This window comes from Rana temporaria, chromosome 11 (assembly GCF_905171775.1).
Source record: "Rana temporaria chromosome 11, aRanTem1.1, whole genome shotgun sequence".
Taxonomy (NCBI): domain Eukaryota; kingdom Metazoa; phylum Chordata; class Amphibia; order Anura; family Ranidae; genus Rana; species Rana temporaria.
The window spans coordinates 32,314,694-32,335,582 of NC_053499.1; the positions used below are offsets into that span (position 1 = coordinate 32,314,694).

The 20,889-nt window shown below is 43.6% G+C and overlaps 1 protein-coding gene across 1 annotated transcript in view; it reads left to right on the forward strand.

Annotated features, from left to right (window-relative positions):
* Window positions 1–5,023: 5,023 nt before the first annotated feature.
* The window catches only part of LOC120917205 (doublecortin domain-containing protein 1-like), a 66,266-nt gene continuing 50,400 nt past the window's right edge, over window positions 5,024–20,889 (forward strand). Inside the window, exons 1-3 of the mRNA XM_040328331.1 lie at window positions 5,024–5,213; window positions 7,216–7,409; window positions 17,650–17,760. Coding sequence (XP_040184265.1) covers window positions 5,043–5,213; window positions 7,216–7,409; window positions 17,650–17,760 — 476 coding nt within the window. The 5' untranslated portion in view covers window positions 5,024–5,042. The remainder of the gene's footprint in view (window positions 5,214–7,215; window positions 7,410–17,649; window positions 17,761–20,889) is intronic.

Here is a 20,889-nt window from a genome sequence, read left to right on the forward strand (position 1 = left end):
AAAAATCGGTGCTCTCCGGCCGTAGGTCCCCCGGACAACAAACTTTGCACACTTGTAGAGGAAAGGTGGGGCTACATGTGTGCTAAGTTTAGGGTCCAGCTGAAAAACTCTGCTTATACTCGAGTATATACAGTATTCTGATTTCAGCTAATTGTTTACTAGTTGACATTGTAAAATAGTGGCAATCATCTGTCTGGATGCTTTAAGTAACATGGCCACTTTTTCTTCCTCTTACATTTTTTCCCGTCGTGTTTATTAGATGACTCTTACTAAATTCTCCTCTTTTTATATCAATGGCACTATAAATAGAGAAAAAAAAAAAACTTTCTTCTCAACGTCAATTTTAATTACAGCCATCGATAAAGTACATACTGTGACTTAGCAAATATTTATAAGATATAAAAAATTCAATGAACATATAATCTAGAGTATCTCCGCAGCCCCCCTCCAGACTTGGTGAGACGGCGCAGCAATAAGCTTGTGATGTGAATCTGTTTCGGGTCCCATGACCTAAATGCAAGTCTTTAAATAAATAAGAGAGAATATGTTATTAGAAACATTAATTTGCATGGGATTTGAATCTCATTATCTCTCACAATTTGTTTGATCTCCTTGCTCTTGCTCTCTTTGCTGTTTGGCTGTCATATAATGGATTTGACGCTTGGAAGGAAAACTTCATTAATACAAATTTTTTCATTTGCAGCACACTGCATGCAAAAGAATTGCAAATTCTAAAATCGGAGGCAGAACTGGGTGTCGAAGGCCCACAGCAAAGCTCAGGCTTCTGTTTGGCACCCTGGTAGTCAGCAACAAGAGGGTCACGAGGAAGGTGGTAACGGCAAATCTGCTCAGAGAGTCGCTCAGAGAGTCGCTAAGTCTTCCTGGCCTCTGAGATGGGGAAGTGGGACATATTTTAATCATAAGGCTAATCCCAACAGCTACATTAATATATAACATATGAAAGAAACACAATGCATTAAAGACATATGAGCTTATCTGAAAGTGAAAAAAGTGATGCTGCGACGAAGGAATTTTGCATAAACCTATATCTTATCTTGAATGATTTAGGTGTCCATTCAGTATCCATGGCACTTAAAGCTGAAATCTAGGAAGATATAAAATACGCAAATTATTGCAGCACTGTAATTATTTAATACATTCATTGTATTTTTTAAATCTGAGTAGTGTAAGTACCTGAATTTGACAAGATAACAGCCAACTGCAGTCTCTTTACAGCATGGCTGGAGTGAGTAGCAGAGGCAGCCAATAAGTTGATGCGCTGACAAGGAGCATTCTGATAGAAATAGAGAGCAGCGTGACCTCTGTGCTCATCACTGTGCTGCTTCTCCGTTACCTGTCCAGTTACAAGACAAAGAGAGGAGAGTGACCGAGAGATAAGTCTATCACTGTGCTGCTTTTCCTTTCACTGTCCAGTCATAGGAGGAAGATAGAAGGAGAAGCACAGTGACAGAGAGGTGAACTCATCACTGTGCTGCTTCTCCTTTCTCTGTTCAGTCATAGGAGGAAGATAGAAGGAGAAGCACAGTGACAGAGAGGTGAACTCATCACTGTGCTGCTTCTCCTTTCTCTGTCCAGTCATAGGAGGAAGATAGTAGGAGAAGCACAGTGACAGAGAGGTGAACTCATCAATGTGCTGCTTCTCTTTTCTCTGTCCAGTCATAGGAGGAAGATAGAAGAAGCACAGTGACAGAGAGGTGAACTCATCACTGTGCTGCTTCTCTGTTCACTGTTCAGTCACAGGCTGGAGTGGTTTGAGAATGATCAGGGTTTAGTAGAAGTAGGTTAAATTATACTGGCCATTAGACTGAGGACATCAAGCGTCACAGAAAATATACTACGGGGGAAATCTCTGGATTGAAGGTGAATTATACAACAAAAGCTTGTCTTGTTGTTTTATCTTTTAATGGGCTCTTCATTTTATTAAATTTTTTGTTATTGTTGACTGGAGTTTTGCTCTAAAGTAGTGTTGTCAGTCTTCATAAGTTATTAAAGTGTATATTTCAGTTTACTAGTCTTCAGATGGTTTTCTTTTTTCAGGCCAAGTGTAGAAAGATTTCTTGTAACTTTGTCCTTGTCCTAGTTACTTCCCGAATACCAAACAATGTTATTAGCGTTCACAGTTTTCTTCCTTGAACTACAGAACACAACCTCCCTAAGTTTCCTTTGCTATGCATATGAAGAGAAGGGGAGGTGTTTGTCGTAAAAATCAGGTGAGAAGTCTAGGGTGACAATGCTGCTCCTGCATGAGTACAGTACAGTAAGAACAGGAAGTGTGTCTGCCAGGATCACCATGTCAAAATAAAGGAAAAAAGTCTGAAAGAAGAAAACGATTGCAGCCATTACATCTGAGTACTGTAAGCTGCAATATATATTAAATTGCATTTAGATATGATTTATCTATTGCACTGATGAAAGTTTTCTACACTGTTCCGCAAGCTTGGAAAGCATTCCTTCATTATTTGAGATTGGGCAAAACAGCCACTACATGTTTTAAAATAAACACTACTGTATAATAAGTTACATAAAGACAGTTTACAGCTAGTACATTATATACTACTAAAACATCCCTCAGAAGACGTTCTGTAGGGCGAACCGCGTAAGTATGGAGCTAAGCTGTGATGTCATCATGCTGGCTCAGACGAGCAGTGTTGTGTGAGCGAACTATATGTATATTTTTCACATTTGTGAGTATAAACTCTTTATTTTAATAAAAATGGAGTGAGAATTACTACACTATGTGGCTTCTTCTGTTCCTTCTTTGCATCTGACATCATATTATAGGGCTTGTGGTGATTACTACTGCATATACTGCAGCACAGTGGCTAAGTGGTTGGAAACCCCCCCCCCCCCTTGCAGCACTAGGGTCGCCTGTTCAAATCCCACCCACTGCACTACCTGCACAAAGTTTGTATGTTTCCTCTGGGTATTCCGATTTCCTTCCACACTCCAAAGACATGCTGGTAGGTTAATTGTCCCCTGTCTAATTGGCTCCAGTGTGTATGTATAAAATGTGAGTTAGCAATCTTTCATGCTGACTGGTTGTAATGTTTGAAAAAACTTTAATAAAAAAATGAAGTTAAAAAAAAAAAGCACTGCATAAATTGACAGTGCTATATAAGTACCTGAAATTAAATAAAATATAGAGGAGAGAACATCCATCCTGCCTGATATCAGTATAAAGATTTGTGTGACCTATTGGCCATTATGTCTGTACATTAGCGGTGCGTCCATAGATGGCGCAGGAGCGCCACCCCCTCTCGCTCCTGCACCGCCACTGAAAAACAATACACAGATTCATGCATTGCATGAATCTATGTATTGTCGCCGCTTCCCACTATTCAGATGGCTGGCCCCCTGGTGAGCACCGGCCATCTGAATAACCGCAGCTGGTTGGCTTTGGGGGGAGAAGTGACATGCGGCCTGCGGGCCGCCGCGGCCCACCGGGCATATGCCCGGTATGCCCTATGGCCAGTCCGGGCCTGCACACAGCGCTGGTAAGCCCTGCCCCCTTTCACTTCTCATAGGAATTTAATTGACAGCACCAGGAGTCTATGGGGGAAGCGGCACTGTCCAGGACAGCGCTGGATCATGAAAGAAGGCAGGTAAGTGTGTAGGGATGGGCGGGGGTATACTAGTGACTTGTGTGATGCTGATCTGAACATTTGGAACGTTGATATGACTAACATTCAAACTGCAAAATGTGTGTACTGATCTTACAATTGTATCCAGTTTCTACATTTAGGTTCTGTTTCCACTACTGCGCGTTGTTGTGCGACTTGAAACATGTGAAGTCAAAACCCATGTATTTCAATGGTCCCCGTTCTAATTGGCGTGACTCAAGTCACAGCGACTCCAAAAAAGGTTCTTGCACTACTTTGTTCCGACTTCGGTGTGACTTGTTCTCACATCGTTTTCACTGGTTGTATGACATTGCATCAAAAATCGCATTGCAAAGTTGCATTGTAAATCGCGTGACTTTGGGGTTGCAATAGTGGAAACAGAGTCTTATAGGAGTAGTAACTGAAGAAAAATTCACAGAATGTGTGTTGGGCAGTTATGTAAGTTTACATACAAAACTGCTCAGATAAAACCTCTGCCTACCACCAGTGATATGCGCTAAGCATAATGAATTTTGAAGAATCTGCTGCATGGTTAAAGCTGAAGATTATCAACTTCAAATCTAGTTCCAGAGAACCTACTGCTTTCCATAGACCTAATATTATAGTCGATGACTGTGGACTTGACGTGCATGATATGTTGTCTCCATCTAGTGTTCATTTAGCAGAATGCATCTTAGTACATGAAAAATTATTGGGCATTATCTTTACAGTAAAACCTTGGTTTGAGAGTTACTTGGTTTGAGAGCGTTTTGCTATACAAGCGATGTCTTGATATAAGAGTAGCGTCATGTCACAACTCAGTATAAAAAAGAAGAGAGGAGCCTCTAAGTGTAGCAATATGGTTACATTTAATGAAGGTACAACATTTAGCAACTTATTGCTTCACTTAGAGGTGCCTCTCTTCTTTTATACCCTGTAAAAAATTGCTTTGATATACAAGTGCTTTGGATTACAAGCATGTTTCTGGAACGAATTATACTTGCAAAGCAAGGTTTTACTGTATTTGTGTTTCACGTGTTCATTTTAAAGGAATCTTGTCCATGGGACATGTAGACAATGTCATCGATGGCCTCCCTGTAAAAATGCCAGCTGCCTGGCTCTCTATGGCTAAATAACTAAGTCACTGTCTGACCAATAATAAGCATCAAATGAAATCGGAGTACTTTAGGAAATGATTTGAATGCCTGTCAGTAACTGAAAGCAAAGCTGATTTCAAAGCCTGGAAGTTTAATATAAAATAACATGCAGGAAAATGTAACTGGAGCCATAACTAATGCAACCTAGTGTTGGCATTACTGGGCTAGCTGCTTCCTCAAAATAGCACTTTTGGCTGTGATCTGAGGGAGTTCTGCCGATGTCTTGTATCTCTGGGGTTCCAATAAACATTGTTTTTCTCTGCAGATGTCTTGTATCTCTGGGGTTCCAAAAAATATGTTTTTTCTCTGCAGATGGGCAATAAAACATGAAGGCTTATCCAAACCCGGCCAATGGAAATTGTCGAAAGTGAAAAACCCTTTGTGGAACAAACTAACCTATTTGTGGCCAGTTCTGCCAAATGGAGAGATTAATGAGGTATTAATAAATATAATGTTTTACATTTGGATGTAACACGTGAAGGCAAATACATTTGAGGCTTTAATTTAAAATAACATGTGTGCTTTAATGGAGACTTTTTCTGTTAATGACTCATCTTGGAGTTGGCATGATTTTAACGGTTACATTTAATCTGTAACCAAGCTATGGACAGTCAAATATTTACATACAGGCAGTAAATGACAAGCTCTCACTTACCTCTGTACCTGCAGGCAATGTAGAACAATTCACTCTTAAAGTTCACAGCAGAAGTACTGAAGAACTTCTCTAAGGGAGGCCATAGACAATGCGATTTTCTTTCCTGCAAATGAAAGAAAATAACTAGATTCCCTCATAAACACAGCCAGTGTTAATAGGGGAATCCCTCTCGCAGAGATTTTGTGTACTCCCGGTAGGGGGCTCAGGGAGCTGTCCCTGCTGAGAGAACATAGTGATTATTGCTATGGTTGGCTTAAAGAAGAAGTAAACCCTGATGGGTGTTACTTCCTCTTTGTTTCCCTGCTAAGGTAAAGCATAATGGGCTACTACACATTGCATAGTAGCCCATTATGTGACACTTACCTGCAGGAGAAGCCCGCAATGTCCCTGTCTTTCTCGCTAGTAGCGAGTGGCCATTGTTCACCCCTCTTCCTTCTGGGGGCGCGAACTCCAGCTCTGTGAGTGGCCGGAGTCGCGTGACGTCACGGGAGCCTCCACTCACAGCATGACCCGAGTTAGAAACGGCACAGCGTGCCCTCTCCAAGTCTGGCGCATGCGCAGAACAAATCGCCGTATGGCGATTTGCACATATCTCCTAGACCGTGCAGGTCTGGGAGATATTTCAAGCACCTACAGGTAAGCCTTAATCTAGCCTTTAAAGGGGTTGTAAACCCTCGTGTTTTTTCACCTTAAACACCTGGCAGTGACCGGCCCCCCACCCCCCTGTTTTACTTACCTGAGCCCTGGAATTTCCCATTGCGAGGACGCGCTGTCTCTCTGCCCGGGGGTTCTCTACACTTGATTTGATAGGTTGATAGCAGCGCAGCCATTGGCTCCTGTTGCTATCAATCAAATCCAATGACGCGGGCACAGGGGGGCAGGACTGAGTCATACATTTGGTGGCTATGGATGCTCGCAGGGTGACCCCCCCCAGGAGAGCACTTCTCCTAGTGGGTTATCTGATGCGGGGAGGAGCCACGAGAGCCGCCGAGGGACCCCAGAAGTTCGGGGCCACTCTGAGCAAAACAAACTGCATGATATGTTTGTTATTGTTTTTAATAATTGAAGCTTTACAATCACTTTAAATCAGCTCAGCTCACCCAGTTTCCACCTCCCAGCAGTGACTAAGCATTCTGAGAAGGGGAATCTGAGCTGCTGAGAGAACCACTTCAAGGTTTTTGGTGCTTCTGCTCTGAAATTGTAGGATGAATTCTTCCAGAATGCCTGCAGTTACCAAGGTTAGAGAGGGCTTGTTTTCAAGTTTATTTACTGCTTGAACAATTATATAAATAAATTAGAGCTCATAGCTTATCCACAGATTTCCTTTGAGGAAGTCTGAGAAAGGTACCGGTAGTTACATTCTGATTATTATTATGTATTCGTAATGACTATGTACATGGCAGAGAATTTCTATCCTTGCGCTTTGTTTATAATTTTTTACCTTTTTTATTTCATATTTTCTTCATATACATAAATGTAATATTCATTGTAAATTATATCTGTGTAAACTGCAGGTATGGGCATCTGCTAAATGGAACTCATTAGTATGAAAAACCATATCAACCCAATCAATGTTCCATCCAGTTTAAGTGTCAGGTTGCCAGTAAGTAGGGGAATTTCCTGTGGTAGGTGGGGTTTTTCATGTAGCTGTAGTAGTAGTTTTTTGGTCTTGACTAATATAAACAAAACTAGAAATTTTGTACGAAAATGCAACACATAACTATTTCATCTGCTCGGCGTAAGAATATTTGCACATAAAACTTTCTCTTTTAATGTTTGTTAGGAATTCGATTGGCCCATTCAAGGATCACTTATGGTAGACAGCCCACCTCTGCAGAGACCTGCCTTCAGCCACCCAGACAGGCTCACCCCGGTGAGACTGAAGGTTCTGAAGAATGGGGATTGGGACCAGAGCAGAGCCTGTGTCATCGTGGGACAAGACCTACCCAATATGCACCTATGCGTTGGTGCAGCTAGGTATGAACGTGTTGAACTCTTCCTATCCTTATAATTAGGGTTTGTGTTGGTGGGCTTTTGTTCATATCAGAGCTTGCTTCTGTCCCTGCACAACCCAATGGGAAAGCAAGAGCAGTTTGAAGCAGGTTGATGTGGCTTTGAAGAAGATCAAGTTCAGGTAGAATGCAAACTGCATTTGCTCTTCAACGCAGGACCTTATTGTATATTTGGTGATTGATATGCTTTTAAAATGATGTATGAGCAGGGGCGGACTGACCATTTGGGCACTCGGGCACTGCCCGGGGGCCCCATGCCACTAGGGGGCCCCATCAGGGTTGACAGCCTCAGTAAAACCACAGGGACAGTATATAAAAATTTATGTTTTAAAAAAAAAAAAAAAAGATTATAGCTGCAGTACCTTTTCAATATGTGTATTCCGTGTGTGTATACTGTGTGTGTATATAGTTGTCTGTGTGTGTATACTGTATGTGTGTGTGTATACTGTGTGGCCCCAAAATCTATTGCCTGGGGGCCCCATAGTCTCCTATTTCCCGGGAGCCCCATAATATCATATTGCCTGGGGGCCCCATAATCTCCTATTTCCCGGGGGCCACATAATCTCCTATTGCCCAGGGGCCCCATGAGTTGTCAGTCTGTCCCTGTGTATGAGGACGATATAACCAATTTTTTAATCATATTTTAGGGCTTGTGCACACCAGCGAGCCACTCTGGATGCACAGCTGCAGGTGTGTGCTTTAGGCTTCATGTACACGGGACATTTTTACAACCTCTCCTGAACGATTTAACTTGACAGATAGAAACCCACATTTAAAAGGTCCATTTTGCTGCATTTACATGCCGCGTTTATCTGTGTTTTGCCACGTTTGCGTTTAGAATCTTTTTTTTTATTTTAAATAGCCAAAAAATAAAAAACGCCTGTAAACAAAACGCGGCTAAATGTGAGTTTAGAAGCTTTTCTTAAAAATAGGTGTAGCGCCCCCTTACTTTCAGTATGGGCACTACGCTAAAGTTAGTGGGGAATGGGAGAGTTACCTTGCTCCCATTCACTATTTGGTTAAATTTTGGGACTTCTGTCATTCCAGAAATGTCCACTGGGTCAGTCTGTGGTCCAGGGATGCAATATCATCCCTGGCCAGCAGTTGGCGCCAGAGGGGTTCTGGCAGAGTAAGTTTCTCCAGCAGCCAATCAGAGGAGTTTTTACCTCACGGGGCGTGCTGGAGAGGAGTATATCTGTGACAGGTGTCATGTGTTCTAAAATCTTTGCGGGGTCCCCGTTCCAGGTGCGGCATCCACCTTCAGGGTGCGCGCATCCATGGACCCTGCCGGCGTGGCCCACCTGGTCATGATTGCAGACTACTTGGGGCCTCACCCGGAGGTACCAGGGGACCCCAGCGACTTGCTGGGTTCCCGATTCTACTGAAAGGATCCCAGGGTGCCGTTCGATTGGAAAGTCGGTTTGAGGGGGACCCGGAGGCAGGTCATCCAACAGAGCCTCAACAAACCAATTGGGGATCCGGTGACCAGAGTACTGACAGGTATGTTTGCTGTCCTCTGGTGACCAATGCAGAAATCTACTGGGAGGATTCGCTCCATTTATCTATCTAGCTCAGTTATTGTAATTGGCATGTGGCAGAGGCGCGAGCCGGGCCTGTGAGAGTGGCCTGTTCCTCCCAGAAATCCTAAGTGACGTCTCGGCTGCCAGGCCTGTAAAGAGGGGTCTGTCCGGGGGCACTTTACCCACTCAGTTGGAGTGGCGACGAGTTACAAATTGGTACTACGCAGAGCAGTACTGACTGCTCTATTTAATATCCAGGCCTGATACGGCAAGGTTCTTCCTCTCTCTCTATTCATCAACTTTGTCCTTCCCAATTGATGTTGGCCTGGAAAATAAAGCATTGGAAAAAACCTTTATTCCCTGTCTGGACCTCCGCTCACTGTTTGTCTCTGCAAATATACCCCTAGACCACGCCAGGGTAACTTAAATAGGCCGATCCCAAATCAATCAGCGGCTCCTTCGGGGGTAGCGCTACACGGGCAAAAATGAAAAACGCCTGTAAACAAAATGTGGCTAAACGTGAGTTACCGCATTTAGAAGCATTTAGAAGCATTTGCAGCTTGAAATGCCTCTAAACTCAGCTTCTGAATCCATTTTTTTGCGTTAGAAAAAAAGCCTCCAAATTCAACTGCCTATAAATGACTATAGATGACCCTGTGTACATGGACAGATAAGATAACATAGAGGAGATTTCAGAAGCTGCCGAATGCCTCCGAGATAGGCCCAATCTCTGGCCTAGCAGCCTGGGGCGTACGACACACGCCCACCCAGACAGCCGTCCAGGTGGCACAGAACACAGATCACCTGACTCCACCCAAATATATAGGTTCTCCTAGCAGGCCCCGGGATTCAAGAAAACCCCTGCCCATTGGCTGAGATACCCCATATACCCACAACCTGACCTTGGGTTGCCCTTTTCATATCTAGTACCACCAAATGCGTGCCCACCAAGTGGTAGAAGAGAAAAGTGCAATAAGGCCAAGGATCTCTATCAATCAACCAGTATAACTACTCCTGGCAAGTAAATTTGTGAGGAGCGCTTTAACATATACATTTATGGGAGGAGGGAGGGGCCTGATGTGGGTGTTCGTCGGAACACGCTGCTAGCACGCTGCTGGCTTTGAGGAGCTCCGTGGGCTCCATGGATCTCTCGGGCGCGCACTAGGCTGCGTCCCTTCCCTTCCCCCCCGCCGTGCTTCTCCCCCCCCCCGCTCCCCCTACCTCTCGTCCTGTTGCGCTGTTGTGCTGCCTCGGTATCTAGCGCTGTGGAGAGCGGTCGTGAAGATCCCTGGAGATCCCCTGGAGACGTGAGTTAGCGAGCCCCGACGCTCGCAGGTGCAGGGGGAGCCGAGGGGCTTGGGCTCTGTGTGCTGGGTGTGCTGGGCGTGTGCTGGGCGCGCTGTGCGGTCTGGGGAGCTGAGGAGCAGTGAGAAACTGCAGTCTGTTCCGTCTGTATCAGGCGGTGAGAGCCCCCCAGTGTATCAGTGTGTCGGCGCGGCTCAGCGCGGTTCAGCATGCAGAGTACCTCAGTGAGAGGGGCAGCAGCTGACCACTGATTGTTGATGGATTTTTTGATAGAATGCTGATAGACTGCTGATTGCTGGACTAACAGAGAGACAGTGATTGTCATTTTTATTGCTGGTTTCCATTTTCAGTATTGCATTCATTGTCAGTGATAAAACCTACATGCTACTCGGATGTCAATTGCCTTCAGCTAATTATACAAAAGCATACAAAGGCATACAGGGCATATACAAAGGCATCACAGTGAATGTGGCTACAGCGGCAGCGGATTGCTGGTGGAGGAGGATTGATGGAAGACTGTTGTTGGCCCAGCTGGCCCAGTGTTGTCTTATGCTATTTGGGGCTGTCTAGTGCTATCTGATGCTATCTGGTGCTATCTAAAAAACGCCAACCATCTGTTAACTATAAAATTGTACTCCAGCAAGCAATGATAAGTGTTGAAGTGGTTGGCCGTTTGAAGACTGTCACTAACTAAATGCTAATATAGATACTAACTATCAGCTAATCATAAGCTAATTATACTAATTATACAGCAACTGTATGCAACTGTATGCAACTATAAGTAACCATAAGTAACTGTAAGTAACTATAAATCATCTTAAAGGATTACAATTATAAGCGATGGAGTGTTGATCAGCGTATCAGGGGACAGCGCACTACAGGGCACTTTAGTGAACGAGGCTGAAACTGAAGCAGAAACCGAAGTGGATAGTGATAGTGGACTGCCACTTTAAGGGATCACAAGGGGCGTGGGGTGTGTGGGGAATTGTGTGCCAGAACAGTGAGCGGGGAGACGTAGCTTTCTTCCCCTGCCTCTTACCACCCCCCAGCTTAAGCTCAAGCTCACCTACCAGCTCACATTGCCCCCACAGTCCGCAGGCTCCCACTACACTTTAAATACCAAAGGATGGGAGACGACTGAGCAGGAGAAGTGAGATAAGGGAGAAAGAGAAAAATTTAAGAAAAAAAAAAAAAAAAGGACTCCTTTCTACCTTCAGAGGTTCATCAACTGAATATAGGAAATGAGAGGCCGCCCAGTAAGAGGTGCGGCGGCTAAGGACCCCAAAATAAGTGCCAGCCCTGGCACCATAAAAAAATACATGACACAAGACACGTCCAAAGACTGCCTTAGCGAAACATCTGGGGCCAAAAGCAGATCATCATTGGGCCAACAAAAAAATGGACAGAGAAGGTACTCAGAAACAGTGACAATCAGAGAGTCTGAGGAGGATGTTGCAGGACCACTCGGTACCACCCATAAAGATCTACCCCCATCAAAAACAGAGCTATTAGAGATGTTTTCGCGACTAGAATTATCAATCTCACGAATGGAGCTCTCGTTAAAAAATGAAATAACGATTGTACACGAAGATATGAGTCACTTATTGAGAAGAGTGGAAGAAACCGAAGGAAAACTGGATAGCCAAGCTGCTGAGGTGTCAGAGTTAAAAATGCAAATGAAGGAACTACAAATAGAACAAAGGAATTTGAGGTATCGTATGGAAGATCAAGAAAATCGGAACCGGAGGAAGAATTTGAGGATCCGGGGTCTACCAGACCTGGAAGGAGAAGACCTCCAAGTAAAACTCGATAAATTATTCGGCCCCATTTTGTGTAAAACGGAAACGGAAAAAATCAAATTTGAAAGATTTCATCGGATTAGAAAACCGGCTGAATTGGCAGCCGGAATCCCCAGAGACGTGATCGCAAGATTTCATAATTTCCAAGATAAAGAACAGATATGGCAGCGTCTTAAAACCATCAGACCGGTTACATTCAATGAGACTGAACTACAGATTTTTCCGGACCTCGCCACCGAGACCCTCTCTAGAAGGAGATTATTAAAACCGTTACTCGAACATTTAAAAGCACATGGTATCCAATATTCCTGGGGTTACCCAGCGTGTTTAATCGGGAAGAAGGAGGGCAGGTCCGCGACCTTAAGGTTTCCTGAAGAGATGACTAAGTTCTGTAAGAGACTAGACATTCCATTGATAGAGATACCTGGATGGAATGAACCACAAGAGAAGATATCACCTATACCGGGTCATCAGACATGGAACCTCATCCCAGGGAATAAAAGAGGAAAATAATGAGGAAAAAATCCACATAAGATGAATTAAAAGGGGAGGTGGTGGGGGGGGCCGGGGGGGGTTAGGGGGGATGGGGGGGGCCGGCTGGTGTGGGCCTGGGGGGTTCGGGGGTCCTGGGGCTACTCACCCGCCCCCAGCCCCCGGTTGGGGGGGGGGGGCGGGGGCAGTTCCGGATGTAGTCACTCCTACAGAGCTCAACCTCTGGGGCGAGAACCGTGGGCCGGGTGGTGTAGGTTGGCCACGGATCCAGGTGCCTATTTTAGGCCGTAATGCCCCTATTGGTGGGGGAAGGGAGGGAGGGGGGGAGGGTTAGGGTGAATATAGGGGTCATAGCACAGAGTATATGGGGGGAGGTGGGGGGGTGCGGGAGAGGGTTTGGGGGGGAGTATCTCCGGTTTGCAGTATTAGAAATAAGCTGCCTGTTGTGGCTCTGCTCTGATGCCTATTGGAAATCCTATCCATGTAAGATGACGAGTGACATGACTCAATCCATAACAACTGAATATAATAATAACAATGTAACGGGAGTGGTCCGGGGGCGAGGGATTATCTGGTAGAACTATGGGAACCTTAAAAATACTCTCATATAATGTAAGGGGATTAAATTCCCCGTTAAAAAGGGGTAATATTTTAAGAGAAATTAAACATCTTAAAGCAGACATAGTGCTCATACAAGAGACACATATCTCGCAGGAGTCAAATCTTAAAATAAGTTCACCGGAATATCCACTATGGTACTACGCAGACTCACCGACTAAACTGGCAAAGGGGGTTGCCATAGGGTTTGCTAAGGAAGTTAGATTTGTCCTGGCAGAGAGAAAAGTAGATCCCGAGGGGCGGTATCTCCTACTTAGTGGAAAAATAAACGAAGTAGACTATTCTATTGCAAACATTTACTGCCCAAATAAGAACTCCATGAGATTTCTTAGGGGGGTCATTGGGATGTTTATGGACTTTAGGATAGGTAAGGTAGTTGTGGCGGGTGATATGAATCTCTGCTTGGATCCGGACCTCGATTCTACGCCCCGTGCACAGCGGACTGGAGATGTACAAAGAAAATTACTTAAAAAAAAATTACACCAACTCCAATTGATAGACGTTTGGAGAATTCAGCATCCGAAAATACGAGATTATTCATTCTACTCCGCTGTGCACGGGACGTACTCTAGGATCGATTTTTTTTTAGTGGATCATAGCTCACTGGATGTAGTGACAAGCTCGGGAATTGGGATAACGACCCTGTCGGATCATGCGCCAGTTTCAATCAACTTAAAAAACGAGGGAACCCCTAAAAGTAACACCAAATGGAGACTTAACGAGGATTTAATACAGGACGAAGAGGTTGTAGTAAGGATAAAACAGGAATTGGAATGGTATTTCAAGACAAACTGTTCCGAACACATGTCGGAATCATTAGTTTGGGAGGCTCACAAGGCCTATATCAGGGGCATACTGATCGCAATAGGATCAGCGGAAAAAAAAGAAACTAAAAAAAAATATGATGACCTATACAAAACTATCTTGGATCTTGAACAGACCCATAAACTAACAGGAGAGCAGGAAGCGGAGCGTACCATTATCTTAAAAAGAGAGGAATTAAGAGATCTCATTGAACATGATAATAGAGCGGCATCCTACAGACTTAAGAAAGAGAACTATCAATTGGGGGACTTGTCCGGTAAATACCTAGCAAAAAGGTTTCAAAACAAATTTAAGGGTAATTATATAGAAAGTATTCAAACAGGCAAAGGGAGTAAGGTATATACAACATCAGAAATAGCAAGAGAATTTCAAGAATACTATGGGAAGTTGTATTCAATATCACAAGGGGATACCTCAGAAAAAACAAAAAGGATAAGTGTCAATATAAAAAAATTCTTAAGTAACACATGTTTAAATAAAATACCAGAGGACAAAATTAGTTTTCTAGAAGAACCTATAACGGAAATGGAAATCCGTAATAATTTAAAGGAGTTACCAAAGGGGAAAAGTCCAGGCCCCGATGGGCTAACAACTGCATACTATCAAAAGTTCAGTGACATTCTGATCCCCAGGATGTGCTCCTATATAAACGGTATCGGTTTAAATTGGGATATTCGTCAAGAGGCTTTGGAGGCTGCAATAACAGTAATCCCTAAGATAGGTAAAGACCCCTCCCTATGTTCTAGTTTTAGACCTATTTCGCTATTAAATGCAGATGTAAAATTGTTCGCCAAAATCCTAGCAGGGAGAATGAAAACAATCATGAAAGATTTAGTACATACTGACCAAGTAGGTTTTGTCCCCGGGAGGGAAGGTAGGGACAACAGCATCAGAACACTTCTGTTGACACAGATAATAAAAGATAGTAAATCCCCAGGTCTACTCCTGTCTATAGATGCCGAAAAGGCTTTCGACAGGGTAGACTGGGGATTTCTATTGAACACATTGGAATTTATCGGGATCGGTCCAAAAATGATGGGGTGGATAAGCGCTCTGTATAAACACCCAACGGCAAGAGTCAAGGTGAACGGGACATTGTCAGGGTCATTCGAAATGTTCAATGGGACTAGACAGGGGTGTCCCTTGTCCCCTCTTTTATTTATTTTATCTTTGGAACCATTGTTGGCCAGGATTAGAAATAACCCCGACATCAGGGGGATTCAAACAAATGATGGGGAACATAAACTCGCAGCGTTCGCCGACGATATCTTATTATTTATAACGAATCCAACTATAACACTCCCGAATCTATTAAAAACCCTCAAATTGTATGGAGACGTATCTAATTTTAAAATCAATCCTCTAAAATCAGAAATCCTTAATATTAGCGTGAACGCACAGGATGTACGGAGATATAAGCAAGAGTTCCCATTTATTTGGAAAGATACCGAGATAAAATATTTGGGAGTCAATATTACTTCATCCCCTGACTTAATTTACCTGCAGAATTATATACCATTATTAAATGATATTAAAAAAGACTTAAAGAGAATTGCATTGAGACAAAGATCCCTACTAGGGAGAATAAATTGTTTTAAAATGTTTACACTCCCTAAGATACTATATATAATGCAAATGTTACCAATCGCATTACCGGGTGCCTATTTTAAAATACTAAAACAGTTACTAAACAGGTTCATTTGGCGGAACAAAAAGGTGCGCATAAGTATGGAGGTGTTAATTAGAGATAAGGAACATGGTGGTCTGGGGGTACCGGATATTTACACATATTATAGGGCTATACACATGGCACGGGTGATCGATTGGGTCAGAGATAACAAAGAGAAAAGGTGGGTGAGAATAGAAAGTTGTTCAAATAAGTCACGGTTAGGAAAAGAGATTTGGATACCACCACATCTTAGACAAATAAATCCGCACATGCACAAAATCACATTGGCATCCACGTTTATATGGGATAGGGCACATAAAAAACATAGATGGGGCTATAACTCCCCACTAATCCCTCTATATGACACAAATTTTTTTGTACCAGGGAAAGTGGACCTGTTTGGTAATTGGATTAAAAAACCAGATGCACAATTAAAAGACATATTAATAGACGGCAAAATTCTTACCTACCAGGAACTAAGTAAAAAAAAAGATTTGTTTGAGTTGAACAGGTGGCGATACTTGCAGTTGACGCATTTTGTGGATTCCCTCCCCTCCCCCCTGAGATCAGATAGACACTTGCTTCCTTTGGAGCGTTTGTGTTTAGCCCCAGGGGGAAGGGGCGCGATTTCCGCAATTTATAAAATATTGATGGGATTGAAAGACCCCGGCCCCCCTCCTTATATTAATAAATGGGAAGAGGAATTGGGAACGGGTAAATCTGAGATAGAGGTCAGGAAAATATTAGAAAGGACCCATACGACCTCATTTAATTGTGCACTGATCGAAATGAATTTTAAGTGTTTGGCACGATGGTATATAACTCCGGCCATAGCACACCGTTATCAAGACGACACCTCCAAAAACTGCTGGAGGGGCTGTCTTGAAGTGGGAACTATGTCACATATATGGTGGACCTGCCCAAAAATTAAAACTTACTGGAATAATGTATTATTGGTAATTGAGGAGATAACCGGAATTAAAATACCTCCTGATCCATGGGTCTGCTTGTTCCATGGGACAGAAATGTCAACTAAACAGTACAGGAGAACTTTACTTCCTCACGTACTAGATGCAGCAAAGAGTCTGATTCCCAAACAATGGAAGGACCCTATGAGCCCGACAGAGAAGAGCTGGTTTTGCAGAATCAATGATATATATTATGCTGAACAGCTCAGGTATATGGGAGAGGAAGGAGAAGGCGGATTTAAACGAAAATGGCAGGACTGGGCTAACTTTAAACTTGCACCAAGGTATATTGACAGGATGATATGATGATTTGATATAGTGTAGGAAGATTATTGGGCAAAGAGTGATTCAATAAGAGACTGATTTCCGGAGATAGGGGAGGGTGGGTAGGAGGGGATAAGGGTTGGGGGTGGCTCAAGGGTGGGACGAGGGTTCATTCGGCTAGGGGAAACTAATGTATCTATTTATGTATTTAAGTATTTTTTCCTTTCTCTTCTTTTGTATATTAACTGATATATATTTAAATTAAAAAAAAAAAAAAAAAAAAAAAAAAAGGGGAAGAAAATGAAATGAATAGATAAATAAATTTTCCAACCATGATGCGAACTAAGGAGACTGCGAAATGAACGCAAATTGATTGAATATCCTGATAGTTCTCTGAGGCGGAAAAAACAAAAAAAAAACAAAAAAAAAAAGAAAAAAAAAAAAAATACATTTATGGGAGAGCTTGTTCTGTTGAAAAACAACAGACTGGCTGGATCACCAGATGAAAATAAAGGAAAGAAAGTCTAAAAAAAGCAAAGGAATGCAGCCATCATATATAAAAATTGGTAAGCTGCAGTATATTGTTTGCTTTTTGGTTTAATACCGCTTTAAAAGTGGAGGTCCACCCAGAACTGATATTTTTCTTTTGAGTGTGTACTAATTGGATGACATTTAGGGCATGTATTAAATGATGGTGTTAACTCTGCTTTTGTCCTCACTTTTCATTTTTTTTTTTTTATCACAGCTCCGGTGAACTATGTGAGAAGAAACCTAATAAAGAGCAGGCAAACAGAAAAAGTGTATTAGTGAACTCCCTAAAAGTGGAGCAGATTGAATTGCAGCAGTTTTTAGAAAGGTAAATATATTATTTCCCTTTTATTAAATGCAGTAACCGGAAGTATCAATATACAGCAAAATGGTATCCCTACTACCTCCACCCTGCTGATGGGCCCCATAGCAGCTACATCACCTAGTTTGGTGGTAGTGGTGTGGAAATGGGGTATTTTCTTGTTCTATGTTGATCATTCTTTCTAGTAATTGCCTTGAGCAAATAATTTATATTCAATTGTATTAAATATTTTGCAAGGGTTACACTCAGAGAGCACAAAGCCGGAGACAACATGATCCCATATATCATTGTATTAATACAACAGAAATAGTTCCAGTGAAGGGAACTCTTAGGCCGCGTACACACGGTCGGTCCAAACCAATGAAAACGGACTGAAGTTCAGTTTCATCGGTCCAAACTGACCGTGTGTACGCCCCATCGGTCTGTTGTCCTTCAGTCCCAAGCTTTAAAATCGAACCGATGGACGCCTGACCGATAGGTCAAAACCGATGGTTAGTACGCCAAAGCATCAGTTCCAAACCCGGGCATGCTCAGAATCAAGTTGACGCATGCTTGGAAGCATTGAACTTCATTTTTTTCAGCACGTCGTTGTGTTTTACGTCACCGCGTTGGACTCGATCGCTTTTGGAAACTGATGGTGTGTAGGCACATCAGACCATCAGTCTGCTTCAGCGGTGAACCGATGAAAACGGTCCGACGGACCATTCTCATCGGATGGACTGATCGTGTGTACGCGGCCTTAAAGTGTCAACATACCAAGACTTTTGGACAATTTCACGCTCCCAACTTTGTGGGAACAGTTTGGGGACTGCCCCTTCCTGTTCCAACATGACTTCGCACCATTGCACAAAGCAAGGTCCATGAAGACATGGATGAGTGAGTTTGGGGTGAAGGAACTTAACTGGCCTGCACAGAGTCCTAACCTTTGGGATGATTTAGAGCGAAGACTGAGAGCCAACTCAATATTGAACCCTACGGACGAAGACTGGGGCGCCATTAAAGGTTATGTGCATGTAAAGACAGGCGTCCCAATACTTTTGCTAATATAGTGTATGTGGTTAGAGCCTGCATTAAATACAATGGGAAGTACAAGTCGTTATGCATAAGGAAAGCTGGACCCTGCAAAGCACATCTGACTGTAGAGAAAAGCAAGTCTACGCATTTTTCTGGGCAGTCAGATGCCCTGTGCTGTGACCTACTTTCCCTGAGCACAACTGCTTAGACTGCTATGAAAGCAATAAATGGACGGCAGTATTAGCAGTATCTCAGAATAGTAGGGGAAGCTCTAAAGCAGTTATCTTTTAAGAAAACCTGTGCTGAGGAAATATATAGCCTAGCATTACTAACCTCACTTTATGAGAATACTAGATTCCTGGCTTTAATGCTGATTCAATATCTTCAGTACTGTAAAGCCCCATACACATGTAGCGCCCCCTTGCTTTCAGCATGGGCACTGTGCTTTAGTTTAGTGGGGAACGGGAGAGTTACCTTGCTCCCATTCAATGTTTCCCTAAATTTGATGATCTCTGTCATTCTGGAAGTTCCACTAGGTCAGACTGTGGTCAGGGAGTGCAGTGCCACCCCTGGCCGGCAGCCGGCGCTAGAGGGGTTCTGGCAGAACAGATCTTCTCCCAGCAGCCAATTAGAGGATGTTTTCCCTCGCGGGGCATGCTGGGGGAGGGTATATCTGTGAGAGAGGTCATGTGTCGAAAACTTTTCCGCGGGGTCCCCGTTCCAGGTGCGGCACCCACCTTCAGGGTACGCACATCCATGGACCCCGCCGGCGTGGCCCACCTGGCCAGAGTTGAACTTTGCAGCAAACCTCTTCCTGAGGAGAGAAGGGACCCCAGTGCTCCACTGGGTTCCGAGGCCTATTGAAAGGATCCTACTTTGGGATCGGGTGTCCGGACCACTGACAGGTATGCTTGCTGTCACCCGGGGACCATTTGCAAAAGAAGTTTACTGGGAGGATTCTCAGTCCTTATTTACTTAAGTTCTCTATTGAAATTGGCCTGTGGCGGGGGCCCTAGAGACAGGTCTGTGTGGTAGACCTGTTCCTCCCAGTACTATTCAGAGTGATGCTCCGGCTGCCAAGCCTAATATAGAGGTCTGTTCGGGGGCACTTTACCCACTCCGAGCAGAGTGGCGACGTGTATGCATTCAGTTTAATGCCGAGCAGAGTATTGCTCAGTTCTATATCCAGGCCTGATACCGCATGGTTCTATTTCTTCCTTCATCAACCTTGACCTTCCTAATGTATGTTGATGTTGGCTGTGTTTGGCCTGGACAATAAAGTATTGAAAACTCTTTATTGGATGTCTGGACCACCACTCACTGTTGCTATTCTCACAATTGCACCCTTAGACACTGCCAGGGTAGCTTAGTAGGCCGGTCCCAAATCATTTAGCGGCTACTCCGGGGGTAGCGCTACACACACTATCCGTTTTCCTGCAGGTTTTTCTCTTCAGGTTTACCAAAACCATGTAGTGCAAGGGCCTGCCTAATTGCATGCGAATTGAAACTCTTGAGGTTTGACCTCATATTAGATGGTTTTGGTAAACCTGAAGAGAAAAACCTGCAAGAAAACTGATAGTGTGTATGGGGCTTTACTCACTGACCAGAAGCAAACATGCATATCAGAAGTTGTGATTTCACTCGGACATAACTCTCTGCCTGCTTCTACTGGGTCAAAGCCTCAGAAAAAAGGCTAAACACATCAGAGGAACTGTATAGTCTGAGAGAACAGGTTATGTTAAACAAAAAATAAAGCTAATTTGAATTGTGAAAAAAAAAGGCTAAAAACAGGCAACTAGGCAAGTAGCATTGTCAGAGGAAGCTCAGCAATTGCAGCTTCTATATTTCTCCCTGCATAGGTTTCCTTTAAACCTCACTGTGATTGGCTGATGTCACTCCCATGCATGCGCTCGGGAGCCACCGGTAACAGCACAGTCTAACTGAAGCAACGGCAGTTTCCTCCTGGTAACTGACAGTGTCCTCCTGGGTTAAAGAGGCGGTCCCGAGAGAGCGCACCAAACACGTCCTCTCCCTTAAATTACCGTCCCCAGCAGGCGGTGCAGAAGGCAAAGCATCTTGGGGTTGCACTGCTGCTCTCTGGGTAATGTAGTTAATTACAGG